The following is a 14,353-nucleotide window of genomic DNA, read 5'->3' on the forward strand; positions in this document are numbered from 1 at the left end:
CAAAAGTTGATACTTATCGGTTACAGAAACGAACACTCCAGCACCAAGATGGATGTTCCATCCAAAGACGACATACGCAAGAACCTCCAGACGTGCTTCTTGAGCGTTCGCAGTTCGAGACAGAGCTTGGATTCTAGCCAAAAGAGCAAGCTCGAGGCGGCTATGAAGGCTCTAAACAAGCTCAGCGGAATTGGCGAGCAATTTGCGAAGGCGGAGAAAAGGGCCGGTGCCCAGTTATCTGACGACTTATGCATTCTCGACTTCAAAGGCCAGTTCTGGATGGAGCATCTTATGTGGATCGCGTGGACGTTGAAGGATATCGTGATTGAGGGCGATAGGGTTCACCCACTTCTTGAACGTGAAGATCAGACAGTCAAAAGAGTTATTAAGCATTGGATTGGAGGTGATATAGCCTTCATAGCCCCGTATGAGGAATGCTGGCACGTTGTTTTGACAGAGCACATCGAGAAGCCGGGCAAATCGCAGGGCGAATTCTCCAAGTAGTCGAAACGGAGCTGGAACGGGTGGCGCGACATGGTGCATGGAACGGCGATTCCTACACGGTCATTTTAGCTTCTATAGCGTTTGTACGATTATACAGCTTGAGAATCATGCTCTAGCCATTTACACACATTGCAGATAATATCGCTGAACTCGTGGTTGCCAATCATGACGACGATAGTGATGTGTAGTGTTGTTAGGTCAACATGACCTAACGACTGTTATGATGCATCTCGCGCTCAGTATATTCTCATTTCATACTCAAGAATTAACAATATATGCACCGTCACCTAAAATCACCTGTAGAATCCTCATAGGCCAAACTCTGGATCGTCGCTGTTATGATGTGGGTAGAAGTCAATGTTTCTGTCGAATAGGGCATTCGAGTATCATGGCGTTTCAACGGCCAGTCACCAGTCGGCAGTCTCACAATAAATTAATCCACGTGGCATTTCGGTTGACTCTCTTCATGTGTCATGCTCTTGTCGCCCTCCACAACATGACTCACCAACCAACAAATATTTGGGGAACGTTGTTGGTTGGTCCGTGGCATTCAGCCCTCAACGTGGTCGACACTGTGCTCGATACGCTAAGAATTCTGCAACCATGATGGTGTGTCATGTTAGAAACGGAGTCAAGAAGCGTTCAACTGTTGGGGTAGCATCGCTAACAAGTTTCTGGGGAGATCGACACCCCGTGTCCAACATGTCAATGTGCGCTCTGATTCACAAGTAAATGTGTTGGAGATTGACTTCCTGGATCGGCTTTACTCTTCGGTCTGTATCTTCATTCGCATAACCTGATCGGGCCAAGGGCTAGTATAGAACGCCCTTAGTACTCCTAACCTCACCCTCCCATTGCTTCACCACAGTTGTCGCGTGCCTGATAGCGACCGCAAGCGCCTTGAAGGCACTCTCTGCCCTGTGGTGATCGTTGTCACCGCGTATGCAGTCAACGTGGAGGGTGGTGCCCGACGCCTGCGCAAAGCTTTGGAGGCAGTGCGGGATCATCTCGCAGCTCAGATCGCCAATCTTCTCCCGCTTAAGACCCAGCTCAATGATGCTGTATGGCCTGTTCGATAGGTCGATGACAGCGCGTGACAGTGCCTCGTCGAGCGGTGCGTATGCGTGTCCGAAGCGTGCCAGACCCGTGCTTCCCTGCAGCGCATTCTTGAAGGCTGTGCCTAGCGCCAAGAAGGTATCCTCGCTCGTGTGGTGGTCGTCAATGTGAAGGTCGCCCTTGCACCGTATGCGCAGACTCCAGCCAGCGTGCTTGGCCATGGCGTGGATCATGTGGTCGAGGAAGCCGATGCCGGTGTCGACGGAGATCTCCTGGGATGTCGACTTCTGGGTAGCGTGGTCCTTGTCTACCTTCTCGCCATCGCCATTGAGACTCTTCTTGTCGTAGGCCGCCCAGAAGTCGCTGTGCTCGTAGGGTGAGAGGTCGCCGCCATCGATGTTTATCGAGACCTGGATCTTCGTCTCGTTCGTATCGCGGTTGAGGCAGCAGGCGCGCGGCATGGTGGCGGTCGTGTGCGTATGATTGATCTCGGCTGGCTTCGGGGGTGTTGGGAGCTGGTAGAGCGGTCAATGAAGGATGGCAAAGTAGAGAGACAAAAAGTTGAAGCGGATGCAGAGGGGCTTCCCCACGCCCCACGTCATGGCGCCAAGCAATATAGGGCTGGAAAAGTCTGGCCAACCAACGAACCGCCGAACCAAAGTCCGCCCCAAAATTTTGATATCGCAAAGTCACGTCTCGAACACAGGGTCGTCATTCAGACGCAGTCATATAAACGCGTTATCTCTCAACCGACACCAGCTAGTCTTTAAGAGCAGGGAACAAAATGCCAGGCGCAACAGAAGAACCCACGCAGGTCCCAATCTTGGATCCTACCTCCGAGAACAACGAGGAGATCGATCCGGCGATCGATCGCGACAGGATCAGAGTCGTACGTACGATCTGAATGATATAGAAAAACGCGTATCTAATCTGTCTTAGCTGTCCGGTGCGACAGAGACGGCAGCATCTTTCCAGTTTGATGGCGAGGACCACACGCTAGGCAACGCGCTGAGATACATCATCCACAAGAAGTAGGCCAAAGCTCTCAGCGCTTAGATGAGTAAACAGCTAATGGCCCCATAGCCCCGATGTCGAGTTCTGTGGTTACTCCATTCCGCATCCTTCAGAAGCCAAGATGAACTTGCGCATCCAGACATACGGTAGGTCATACACGCGCTGCTAGATTGATCTCACAACTAACACTTCACTAGATGGTGTAAGTGTATACACCGTGCTGGAAAAGGGCCTTGAAGATCTCATGGCCATGTGCGATGTTGTCGAGCAGAAGTTCACAATTGCACGCGATGACTTTGTGAACAAGATGGAAGAGTAGGGCCGTAACGCGCCTATAGTTACGAAAGTATTGCATTGCTGGCGTTCAAGGATAGCATGGACAACTGGCGAAAGGAAAGGAAAATGGTATTGTCTTCAGCTATATACACCGAATTTTGTTCTTGGTTGTCCCCGGACTTTGGTGGTAATGGACAAATCAGTTGCGACCCTATACATGCGCATTAGCATATGATTCCGCGCGAGTAATAACGCAAAGAGTGAGCGTACCTCCAAGAAGCCGTTGATGAAGTTGCTTGGTAGCCGGGCCTTGGGATCCTCTTCCGCGCGGAAGTATTTGAGAACGTGTGACAATTGTTTCCAGAAGTTGAGTGTTTCCTGTACGATTATCAGTACCTTCCCTACTATCAAATCGTGTTGGTCCGTGGTGTACCTGGAACTCCTGATGACTGTTGAACAGCAGCACATCTACTGTTTTGAGTTGATTCACGTATCGATGCCGCTCGAATTCCTGCCGCATTTTCGTCCGAAGCGTGGATACGGGCATGTTCAGCGAGTACATGGTCTGGATTTCGGGGGCCTGTAAAGTCATTGTCAGTCCAGGTTCCAGGTCCTGCTGCCCGCTTCTCCGCATCCCATGCTTTCCCTCCCTCGTTCCAGCTCTTTCCGTACACATCCTGTACCCAATCCCCAAATCCTCCCAAAGGGTTTGTACATTCCGGAAGTCAACGTACCGACCGGAGCCAGTCCCGGTAGCTGTGAATGACCCTCTTCTTCGCATCAGTCCAGTTGACCGCTGTGCCCGCATTAGCCTTTCCATTCTCCCAATGTTCCGTGAGCGTGTTCGACTAACAGGAGCGCGTGCGCTGAGCGAGGTAGGTGGGGTTGATGACCATGTTGGCGGTGTTGGGGAGCTTCCAGTCGTCTCCAAGCCGGAGCTGGAGTGACGATGCGGCTCGCGGGAGTGGAATGCCAAGACCTGGCGTTAGCGCGGATTTTACTCCCGGCGCAGTCGCGAAGTTATCGAAGGCTTCTCTTTCGAAACCACGAATACCCTCAACGTCTTTACAGCATACTCCAAGCTCGACCACATCTGTCGCCATAATCGACATTCTACCTCGCGCCAAATTCGCAGATTTCGGCCTACCACAACCAGCCCAGTCATGCCTCCAGTCCGTACCGCACGCGCTTCGCGCAAGGCCCCGCCGGAGGGATTCGATGACATCGAGGACACCCTCCTGGAATTCCAGAACAAGATGAAGGACGCCGAGAACGCATCGCACGAGGGCAAGAAGAAGTACGAAATGACGTGGCCCATCTTCCAGATCACCCACCAACGCTCGCGCTACATCTACGACCTATACTACGAGAAGGAGGCCATCAGCAAGCAGCTCTACGACTATTTGCTTAAGAATGGCTATGCAGATGCCATGTTGATCGCCAAGTGGAAGAAGCAAGGCTATGAGAAGGTAAGTTCGTTCCACACAGGCAACCTCTTAGCTCGAATCAAACTAACTTGTGAGTAGCTATGCTGCACGCGCTGCATCCAGACCAAGGAGACAAACTTCCGCTCGACCTGCATTTGCCGTGTCCCCAGGGATCAGCTCAAGGAGAACCAGGAGATTCAATGCGTGAACTGCGGCTGCAGAGGGTGCGCCTCCAGCGACTGAAACTGCGAGGACAGACCCATACTCTGATTAATAGCGATAGACGCTGTCTACACTCTAAGAATACTGCCAGGGAGGATGCAAAGAAGCGCAATCAAGCGCGCTCGACAAAACCGGGCGCAGTCAGCAGGTAGACTGCTACAAGATACTGAAGTTGGCTGCTCATACCGAATGGGCCGCCAAGATGAGTTTGAGAACACGGTCACAACAAAAGCATAGGGTGTGTCTATTGACCAGAACATAATAATTCAAATGTTAACTTGTATACAGAGAAAAGTGAGTGAATGATGGTGTCCCCAACCTGGACGCCTGCAACCTGTGGGTATACTTGAACCATTACGCAAGTCGTCCAGTCGTAAGGGAAGACCCAGTCTATGTTTGATATCCGCCTGCCCGCCACCCATTAACCAAAACGCCTCTCCAGCAACTCAGAAGGCCGAGCTTGCGTCGCTCATCCGCTTGTAATTGGAATTGGTACTACGTTGTGATGATCTCCGGCTCATATCCCGACCAAATCGCGATTCCGGGAGGGAATCCAGAATGCCTTGCCGCCGAACCCAAGCTGTCGGTGGTGGAGAGGGCCATAGTTCTGATATCTCGGATCCCAAACTCCTCCTGGCCAATTCGCTATGTGTTAGTCGGAATGGGCTAGCCCCGTCAATTGGCGAGTCTCGACCGGAGCGACCCTTCTCCGATATGCTGCGCGCGGGTGTCTTTGGTGTCGCGCCATCATCCTCTTGGTCTTGATTCACCATTCGAATGTACTCTCTGCTTTGACCGAGAACCTGGGCTTCTCTGTGCCGGCCATCAGAGACATGAGTGCTGAATGCGGACATGTTGAAAATCTTGCTTCCTCTCCGGGTGCTGTCTAATGACGGCAAACGTATCATGTAATCTTTCTCTGGGGCCGGAGGAGGTGTTTGCAGAGTTTGCCTCGCTTTCCGCGCTTTTCGTCTGCGCCACCAGAATGCGGTGAAGATGCATATCGCACAGAAGGCGATCATGACGGGTATCATCCCAAGGCCAATCTTCGTTCCGAGGGTCATTCCTGGTCCTCCTCGTGCTATTGAGTGTGCAGACGGTGTTTCGTCTTTCATGGCTGTTGGGACGGCTGGCGGCGGCGGCGGTGGTGGCGGTGGTGTCGACGAGTCTACGACGAGCGCCCTTGGTAACGATGCTGGCTGCGCTGAAGGGCGCGTGGGCCTTGTGCTTGGAGTGTTGAGTTCGAGATTTGACATTACTGGGCTTGCTGTATTTGCGCGTGCCCATACATGGGGTATATTAATGATAGGACTCATGTTGAGTGTCGATGTGTGTTGGACAAAACGAAGTAAAGAAATGTTTCTAGGTATGGTAAAGAACGAAGGTAGAAGAAATGGCCATGCTATGTCCAATATCTTTTTTTAGTGAGTGAATTAGTGATGCCGACGAGGTGTCTCTATCATAGCATGTCGAACGCAAACCTGAAACCAAGCAGATAAAGGTGCCTTTGTAGAATACAATGGAAGCACGGTCGAGCACCGCCTACCGTGCTTTCGAAGACAATCACCACACTGACCACGGGATGATTATCGATTTGCGCGTTCCGCTTGGTCCCCCGGTGGTCTATGATGAGACGCAATTTATCCCGACCATAGTCGTACGGCACTGAATTCGCATGCAACTGCTACTTGGTGAAGCCTGACTGCTGCGGTGTTCCTTACTATGCCGGTAAATACACAAGAGGGGTTCATACCTGCATCTTCCAGCTCTTGGTACAGACAGGATCAATCTGTCCGTACCTAGGTACGATAACACTTGCATCCGCATGAACATGACAAGTATTTCTTTTGCGCGCATAGATTCTCGTGAAGTACCGACTCCCCTCAGCACATGCGAACGTCTAAACCCAAACGAACAAATGCCATCATCCCGTTCATCTCTCATTTGCTCAGACAATCGCAAAGATGAGATCAACACGACTAACACGCTGATTGATATCAAATTGCCACATACTCGAAGAAGTCGGAAGGTCTAACAGTTCAACACCGATGGTTGGGGTCTTGGAATGGCTAGCGTGATGCACTTGCGCTGTTTGTAGCGTCTCCTTGTGCGTCCCGCCATCCCTCTTCTACCAAGCCTGAGCATGGCTTCTCGAACGCCCATATATACTCGACAGTCTTTTCGTCGTCGTTCTTACATCCGAACAGCCGGAGAACATCTCCTCATGGTGTTTTTTTGCTGGCTGAAACACAACACAGAGATGATCCCCGAGCTTTCCCCACGTTTCTCGCCGCACCTGCGTGCACGAAGATAGAGAGCTGATACATATGCGCCCACACAGCGTGGAAAATGCCAGTCTTTTGGGGAGACGGAGCCCATTGCCCATCACTCGCTTTCAAAGCCAGTCTGCGCGATAGCGAGATGTTGCTCTAGCAGACTACTCACGGCTAGTGTTCCTCCCTTCGGCCGCCCTTGTAGTAATCGCATCCTTGGGTCCTCTCTTTCATATTGTGCAACCATGAGTTCTAGACGCCACAAAGAGCTGCTCATCGAAGGTGGAGTCTGAAAAGCTATAAGCAAGCATACTTTCGACCGGTCACACAGGTTCTAGACGCAACCTTGGAAGCAGCATTCCACAGCTGTGATATGATGAGAAGGGATCGTCGCACTGTGGCAGAAAATCAGCTTCTGCGATGCTGTGTTCACGGCGCAAATCAGAAATGACGAGTATTACGTGCAGCAGCGTTCAGGTTATGTACTCTAGAGAGTATCGCTCTAAGATTTGTCTTACTGTACCCTTGGGAAAGCTACCTACCTATCTGAAACCCGCCGACGTCAAATGCCATCATTGCTTTCAGTATGCCCATCCTCTATATTACCTTCCACGGACTTGTGATATCGATGGGCAAGGCTGCTAGGACAGATTATCTTGAGACGCGATGAGTAGCCGGGACAGACACATGCTGTTTCAACGGAACATGACGACTTGTCGATTTCGGTAAACGATCACCTCGGTACCTAGGTAGTGACGCAATGTTGGCGAAACAGCCGCTTTCTGGCCAAGACATCACATCTGATGTTAGTAGCTATTTTGGAAAGATCAAACATAGCGGAACCTTGTCAAGATGTAGTTTACGCTACGCCACACATCCTGATACGCACGAGTGAATGCTCACATATTAGGTTCTCAGCAAGCGATGCCTTGCCAACGCTGATGGCCACAGCCTGCAAAGAGTGGGTTGCACTGGGGCTCTCCCCATTCGTCATCCTCAATCTTAAGGGAGCAAGGCTGCCGCAACAAGACCGAAGCCGAGAGTGAGGCCAAGATGCCATGTCAAACAACTGGGGTCCGCTTGTTTCACAAGGCGCGTTCCAAGACTAACAACATTGGTATCGAACAAAGAGTGTACCGCCCGAGCGCATGGCTGGCATATAACAAGTAGAAGGCCTCGTAATCCAGAAGCTCATACTCGTCAAATCCAAAAATCCACGATCATGATGTCCTTTACTTCTGAGAAAACGCCACTACTCCCCGTCGTCGAACGCACTCTTGACGCCTACGTCAGGAACATGGAACAGCGCCGTCGCGAAGGCATCGAGTACGCATTGCTGGTATCGACACTGCTGTTGACGGTCTTCCAATTCCTGGTACTTTACAGCGGCGACAGCCTCGTGCCCGTAGCTCTGGACAGCCGCTACTACGCCCTGCTGGCCCAGCTCGCGCGCGGCCTGCGCATGTCAATTCCAGCCAGCCTGCCCACAGCAGCCATCTTCTTCATTGTCGCGCCGTACCTGGTGCAGAAGGAGCGGGTTGTGATGACGCGGTACGCGATCCTCGTGTGTTATTTGATGGGGTCGACGCTGGGCGCGTTGCTGCTCTAGATGCGCAGGGGTTTTGACTCAACGTGGCTCGCGTGGGGATCGGCGGGCAGCGATAACGGCGGGAAGGCGCATCCTCCAACTTTTTGGGCAGCTTCCATCGCAAGACTCATTGGGCGCAGGACGTCAATTGAGTGAGTCAGACAACACAAGGGATACAAAAAGATCATCGGGTATGTATGGTCCCAGCATTGGGCTCCCTCGACCGTTGCTGCCGCGAGAGTTCCTGTGTCATCGCAGTAGTCGCAAACAACGACTCAAGTGTCAACATAGCTAACATTGTCACACAGTGCAATTGATTGCTCATTACGTATCCCAAAATGCCCCTCACACGGCCCAACCCGCGATTCCTCGCCCGCACAAACCGTATCTTCACCTCGCAAATACGAACATACGCTGCACCGGGCGACGGCGTGATCCCACCTGCCAAGAAGAAGTATGTTCCGACTTCAGGCACATACCCGCTTGGATTCAAGGCTGGAAGTGCGCATGTTGGTGTAAAGGCGTCCAACACCCGCTTCGACGATCTTGCGCTCATCGCATCCGACACACCATGCGCGGGAGCGGCCGTCTTCACAACGAACAAGTTCCAAGCTGCTCCAGTCACTGTCAGTAGGGACATGCTGAAGAAGAGGAAGGGCGAGGGAATCCGGGCTGTCGTAGTGAATTCAGGATGCGCCAACGCAGTGACGGGACGTGGAGGTATCGAGGACGCTATATCCATGGGCCAAGAAACCGATAAGTGCTTCATACAAGACAAGAACGGGCAAGACGATCTGAAAGGAAGCCGGAGCATTGTCATGAGCACAGGTGTCATCGGCCAGCGCCTGCCCATTGACAAAATTACCTCGAAGATACCCACTGCATACTACAATCTCGGAGACACACACGAACACTGGCTAGGCACCGCACGTGCAATCTGTACAACCGACACATTCCCCAAGCTCGTCTCAAAGACATTTTCGTTACCGAGCACTCAACAAGAATACCACATTGCGGGTATGACTAAGGGCGCAGGCATGATCCATCCCAACATGGCCACGCTTCTAGGCATAATCTGCACAGACGCCCCCGTCGCCCCTTACCTGCTCCGTCAAGCACTTGTCGCCGCCATTGGAAAGTCCTTTAACAGCATTTCTATCGATGGTGACACGTCCACCAACGACACAGTTGCTATCCTAGCCAACGGTGCCGCCGGTGGACAGCCCATTACCTCAGCCGATTCCAAAGACTTTGCCGCTTTCCAAAAAGTCCTCACAGACTTCTCGATTGACCTGGCGAAACTGGTCGTCAGAGACGGCGAAGGTGCGACGAAATTTGTCACCATCAAGGTGACAAATGCCGCGTCGTACAAGGATGCTCACCGCGTAGCCTCCACCATCGCGCGCTCACCGCTCGTCAAGACAGCCCTGTACGGAAAGGACGCAAACTGGGGCCGTATCTTGTGCGCGACGGGTTACGCCGAAGGCGTTGACTCCGTTGTTCCCGAAGAGACAAGCGTTAGCTTTGTCCCCACGGACGGCAGTGAGGAGTTGAAGCTACTTGTCAAGGGCGAGCCGGAGCAAGTTGATGAGAACAGGGCAGCCAAGATTCTAGAGGCTGAAGATTTGGAGATTAAGGTTAGGTTGAGTGAAAGGGAAGGCGAGGAGGCTGTCTTCTGGACATGTGATTTTAGTCACGAGTATGTTACTATCAACGGTGATTACCGGACATGAGGAGAGGTACATATGAAATTCTATTGAGCGATTCATCTATTACTGCAGATGGAGTGTGCATGCATCATGTTCCGTATTGTGGTTGCCTATGCCCAAGACTTCTGCGGTCACATCACAACCCTGTGAACTTTTCTCTGCCAATAGAAAAGCCGAAATTCCAGAAACTGCCACATACGACCACAGGCAAAGGACTACTCCGGATCCCGTCTGCTCTCCACACGATAAACCTTTAACCGGCGAACTAGTAGTCAGGTGGGTGACCACTGGCGAATAATCGCTGTTGTATGTTTTTTGCACATGCTCAAGCCTCTACCTTTTCCGGATCAACCCATAGTGCGCGAGTCTAAAGGAGGTAAAGTATGCGCGATAAAGCTCGAAATAGTACTTTCTGCGAGAGTTGCCCTATGCGTACATCCGGCTCCCCTCAAAGGAGATAGATATCCCAAGGTTCACAGTGAAGCACGTACGTATATGCGTACGAAGTCGTGTAGAAGCGCAGACCACGTTGCTATGCGGCGTTACTTCTTTTCGCAACTCTGATTACTTCAACATTGCCGTGGGACGCTACGGGTATGTATGTACGAAGACATGTACATACGACGCCTACATAGCGACCATGCATGCACGCATGTCCGCCCCGCCTCGCCATGCACGTTTAGTATTGGTTACCGCTGTCGATCGGGTAAGCGACTGTATAACGTTCCATGGAACGCTATCGTCCTGACCTACCGAGACTGCCGACATACGTGCCCTAGGGTCTAGCTGTGTGGTCCGTTTGTGGGGCAAGTACAGACTAGAGAGCTGCGTTGCGTATGCAGGTGCATTGACGATCGTGGCTAGTGTTCCGGACTTTGGGTAGGTGAACGGTAGACCGATGGACCGAGGGTACGCTATTCTCGCTGCATAGAGAGGGGAAGTAGAGTTTCTTTTTGCGGGAGGAGGGGCATTGTTGGGACGAATGGCCTTTCGTTGGGAGGGGGTTAGGAGAAGAGGGGATGGGAAAAGCAAAGGTCACGGAAAATTATCTCGACGCGAAGTACTAGTGTGTATGGGCAGTCCACGTATCGTCATTTGGTGTATGAGTTCTGTTATTGGAGGCAGACTGGTCAGAAATATACGAATGAACATCAGATTGACGGAAGCGCATGTTTGTAACCGGTACCAAGCTAAGCAGCTCATGAACTGGGATGGAAGTAGTCAGGCACATTGTTTAGAATCAGGTAACATGTTTAATTTGCTGAGCAAGAAATACTATGGAATCCGCTGCGTTCAGGCATGTTCTCATTCTCGTCGCTATCATAATTATGCCATGTAAAAATGACCATCTCTGTTCGAGTCCAATAGCCGCCTCAATAGATCATTACGCTTGCATCGCTCGAAGAAACAGGAACCCAAAACACCGTAGTAGGCACAGTGACAGGGGCAATATGTACGTCTGTGTGGCCTTGCAACGCCTCGCCTGATAAGAAGATATGTCGAATTAGACGTTAAGAGTAGGAGGGCCAGCCGTTGCTATCGTGGGTATCGTTGGTCGTTACATCGTGAGGCGGAGTTATCCAATGGATAATCCAAAGTAGGAGGAGTCGAAGTGATGATCTTGGGCACCGTGATATGGAAGGCCAGGGGGTAAGAGCTAAAAGACGTAGTCGCAAGATGAGGGGTATCGAGAATGGCGAAGAATGAGGTATCCAGATCCAGGTGATGAGATCCAGGGGTGGCGTACAAAAGTAAGATTCAGCCAAAAGCCAGTCATGATGGCTGGGTGGTAGTTGATTTAGAATCGAGTAGTAGAACTACGAGCCAAGCTTGGCCTCGCAGACTTCTTCTGGGGCGATCCGTTGGGGGCGACGGCCAAGGTCCTTGCTCCAATCTTCTCAAAGCCTTGAAGCAGGTCAATACCTGGTTCAGACTCGTCGCTGTGCAACAGATGGAAGATGTCCTCGTCATCCTGCTGTGGCTGTTGCGGCTTTGAGGGAACGTGGAAGGATTGAGGAGGCGTAAGACCGGTGTGTGCGTTCTCTTTCTTCGGCTGGGGAAGAGCGAACTCGGACAGAGGGGTAGATGCATTAGACTTTAGCACGGGAGCCTTGATGGGCGACATCTTCTTGGCAGGCGAGAGGTCTGGGATGTTGAGGAAAGACGATGACATCTTCCAGTTGGGAGTAGGTGAGTTGGTCATGTTCCCCTTGGCGCCAGTAATGTCGGCGAGAACACCGCTTGTGGTGACGGCACGTTCGAGGCGGGGGCGCTTGGCTGAACGCTTGAGGGGGCTCTCGTTGTAGCCAAAGTCTCCAAAGATGTCAAAGGTACTCTCGAAACCATGTCCGACGAGGTTGACGTTCTCTTCGTTGGGGATAGATACAGCTGGGCTCCAAGCTTTGTTGTCAAGGAAGGAAGTGTCAACCCACATAGCAAGGCTCTTGTCTGGTGAGCCGCCTACTAGTTCTCGCATCTTGTTACGATGGTTGCGTAGATTGGTGTTGGGCGATGCAGAAGCGGGTGGAAGAGCAGGCCGCTTGAAGACAATAGCAGGGGTAAGAGGATCGAGAACCTTGGTACCCTGGCGGACCGGCGACGAGATGGCAGACTGCTTGTGAGACCTAGGCTTGGTGGGAGAATCGTAAGAGGAGCCACGTATCCGGGCAATCTCTTCTTCAGCACGTCCACGCTTAAGGTTGGGACGATCGAGATCCGCCTCGGAAGTGAGTAAGGGTCCCATTGGGTTACCCTTGGTTGCAGACGATTCGATGGACGAGTAGTAACCGCTGTCACCGAGACCGTTGAGCTTGCGCCGGCGTCCGCCCGAACGGCTGTTGGGTGCGAAGTGTGGAGCGCGTGGCGGTGTGTCCTCACGCACTGAACGAGATCGAGAGACAGGAGGAGGAGGTGATGAGTGGATGTCAGCTGGTGGAGGCGAAGATGGCATCTGACGGGGCGGTGGCATGCTAATAGGATCATGGCCGTCATGCGCAGCAGGGTCAGAGCAAGGGATGGTAGCTTCGGAAGAAGGTAGCTCGGCCTCTTCCGGAAATTTGCTCGAGTCAAATCCCTTTGTCGAACTCATGGGTGGGAAGCTAGCCGACATGGATGTGGAAGGACGCGGGAGATCACTAGCATATGCCGGAGCAAGGGACTCTGGAGGTGCCGGTCGGCGAACGGGCTTGACCTTGTGGTACTGCTTCTCGAATCCAGCATTAATGACCCAGTAGTGGCCTTTTCCAGGGTCGTCCTTGGGGCGTTCTTGCTTGGAAAACGATTTGCTCAGACTAAGGTTGTGGCGGATGCTATTTTGCCATCCAGTCTCTTGGGAGTTACGGTAGAAAGCGAATGTGTCGGAAATCCATTTGTAGATCTGCGCGAGGGTCAACCGACGGCTCGGTGATCTTAGGATAGCCATGCCGATGAGCATCGCATAGCTGTAAGAAGGCTTGTTGCCGTCGTCCTCAACGGTGGGCATTTGGTCTGGGTTGGGTAGCGGTCCGTCCACGTCTTCGATCTTGATGTCCTTGACGAACTTCTGCTTCTTGGTGATGTTCATATTGGTGCGGTCGCGTAGCGGGGCGGCGTCCATCAGTGGTCGCTTGTTTCCCTGCTTCATGGGTGGCTCTGCCGCTGACATGGCGGACATGACGGGGCCAGAATAGTAGGCGTTCTCCTTATCCATGTGGGACGGATAGCCGGGCCAGTACTGGAGTTCGCCGACCATTGGATCTGAGTCCTGCGAACGCGCAGCCTGGGTCTTCTTGGTGGGCGCGTCGGTGCGAAACCACTGCTCTTGCGGCGGCGGTATCTTGACCGTGTTGAGGCCCTTCTCGGTAAGGGCGCTGGGTGGAGGCGAGCTGGAGACTTGGCGGGTCTTGCGGGGCGATGCTCTGGCGGTGAAGGGTGCGGGAGGGGCGAGGAGGGTGTTTGAGTTGTTGGACACGTCGGTGATGGACGTGAAGGCGTCGAGGTCGCGTGGATCAAAGGCGTTTGCTTGGTGGTGGTCGTGAGGCTGTACAGGGTCTTGAAAAATCTGCATGGAGTGTTGTCGACGCGCTGCAGCCATGGCGAGACTGCGCTACAAGGGCACCAACAGCCTTGTATAGTCTCTCCAGACGCTTTGACGCGTGAAGTCGCGTCTAGAAATCCAAAATGGGTCCGTCGAGGCGACTAAGCACGGTCGGCAGGTGCGGTGTTGACTAAGATTGCGGTGACGAGGGCCAAGTGAGTCGTTGAAGGGGCGGTAGGGTGCAGGCTGTCAATTGTCGGAGGGAGTAT

At 52.5% G+C, this 14,353-nt stretch overlaps 7 protein-coding genes across 7 annotated transcripts; 5 read left to right on the top strand and 2 right to left on the bottom strand.

Moving 5' to 3' along the window:
* Positions 1 to 48: 48 nt before the first annotated feature.
* On the top strand, positions 49 to 504 carry J4E87_005461 (uncharacterized protein; the record flags this gene model as incomplete). The annotated part of the gene is made up of 1 exon (XM_049377074.1): positions 49 to 504. One exon carries the CDS (start codon positions 49 to 51, stop codon positions 502 to 504), a length of 456 nt encoding a protein of 151 aa, XP_049233299.1.
* Positions 505 to 1,316: 812 nt separating this feature from the next.
* PTH3 (Imidazoleglycerol-phosphate dehydratase) lies at positions 1,317 to 2,021 on the bottom strand (the record flags this gene model as incomplete). The annotated part of the gene is made up of 1 exon (XM_049377075.1): positions 1,317 to 2,021. One exon carries the CDS (start codon positions 2,019 to 2,021, stop codon positions 1,317 to 1,319), a length of 705 nt encoding a protein of 234 aa, XP_049233300.1.
* Positions 2,022 to 2,344: 323 nt separating this feature from the next.
* Positions 2,345 to 2,893, top strand: RPC19 (RNA polymerase subunit AC19; the record flags this gene model as incomplete). Its single annotated transcript, XM_049377076.1, has 4 exons — positions 2,345 to 2,449; positions 2,500 to 2,591; positions 2,644 to 2,720; positions 2,772 to 2,893. 4 exons carry the CDS (start codon positions 2,345 to 2,347, stop codon positions 2,891 to 2,893), a joined length of 396 nt encoding a protein of 131 aa, XP_049233301.1.
* A 1,120-nt stretch (positions 2,894 to 4,013) lies between these two features.
* J4E87_005464 (uncharacterized protein) lies at positions 4,014 to 4,651 on the top strand (the record flags this gene model as incomplete). The annotated part of the gene is made up of 3 exons (XM_049377077.1): positions 4,014 to 4,319; positions 4,377 to 4,501; positions 4,591 to 4,651. 3 exons carry the CDS (start codon positions 4,014 to 4,016, stop codon positions 4,649 to 4,651), a joined length of 492 nt encoding a protein of 163 aa, XP_049233302.1.
* Positions 4,652 to 7,997: 3,346 nt separating this feature from the next.
* J4E87_005465 (uncharacterized protein) lies at positions 7,998 to 8,677 on the top strand (the record flags this gene model as incomplete). Its single annotated transcript, XM_049377078.1, has 2 exons — positions 7,998 to 8,336; positions 8,669 to 8,677. The coding sequence occupies 2 exons, from the start codon at positions 7,998 to 8,000 to the stop codon at positions 8,675 to 8,677; spliced, it is 348 nt and encodes a 115-aa protein (XP_049233303.1).
* A 21-nt stretch (positions 8,678 to 8,698) lies between these two features.
* Positions 8,699 to 10,093, top strand: J4E87_005466 (uncharacterized protein; the record flags this gene model as incomplete). The annotated part of the gene is made up of 1 exon (XM_049377079.1): positions 8,699 to 10,093. One exon carries the CDS (start codon positions 8,699 to 8,701, stop codon positions 10,091 to 10,093), a length of 1,395 nt encoding a protein of 464 aa, XP_049233304.1.
* Positions 10,094 to 11,867: 1,774 nt separating this feature from the next.
* On the bottom strand, positions 11,868 to 14,141 carry J4E87_005467 (uncharacterized protein; the record flags this gene model as incomplete). The annotated part of the gene is made up of 1 exon (XM_049377080.1): positions 11,868 to 14,141. The coding sequence occupies one exon, from the start codon at positions 14,139 to 14,141 to the stop codon at positions 11,868 to 11,870; it is 2,274 nt and encodes a 757-aa protein (XP_049233305.1).
* Between the last annotated feature and the right edge of the window lie 212 nt (positions 14,142 to 14,353).

Source organism: Alternaria ethzedia (assembly GCF_023757985.1).
Source record: "Alternaria ethzedia strain BMP 0044 chromosome Unknown scaffold_11, whole genome shotgun sequence".
Taxonomy (NCBI): domain Eukaryota; kingdom Fungi; phylum Ascomycota; class Dothideomycetes; order Pleosporales; family Pleosporaceae; genus Alternaria; species Alternaria ethzedia.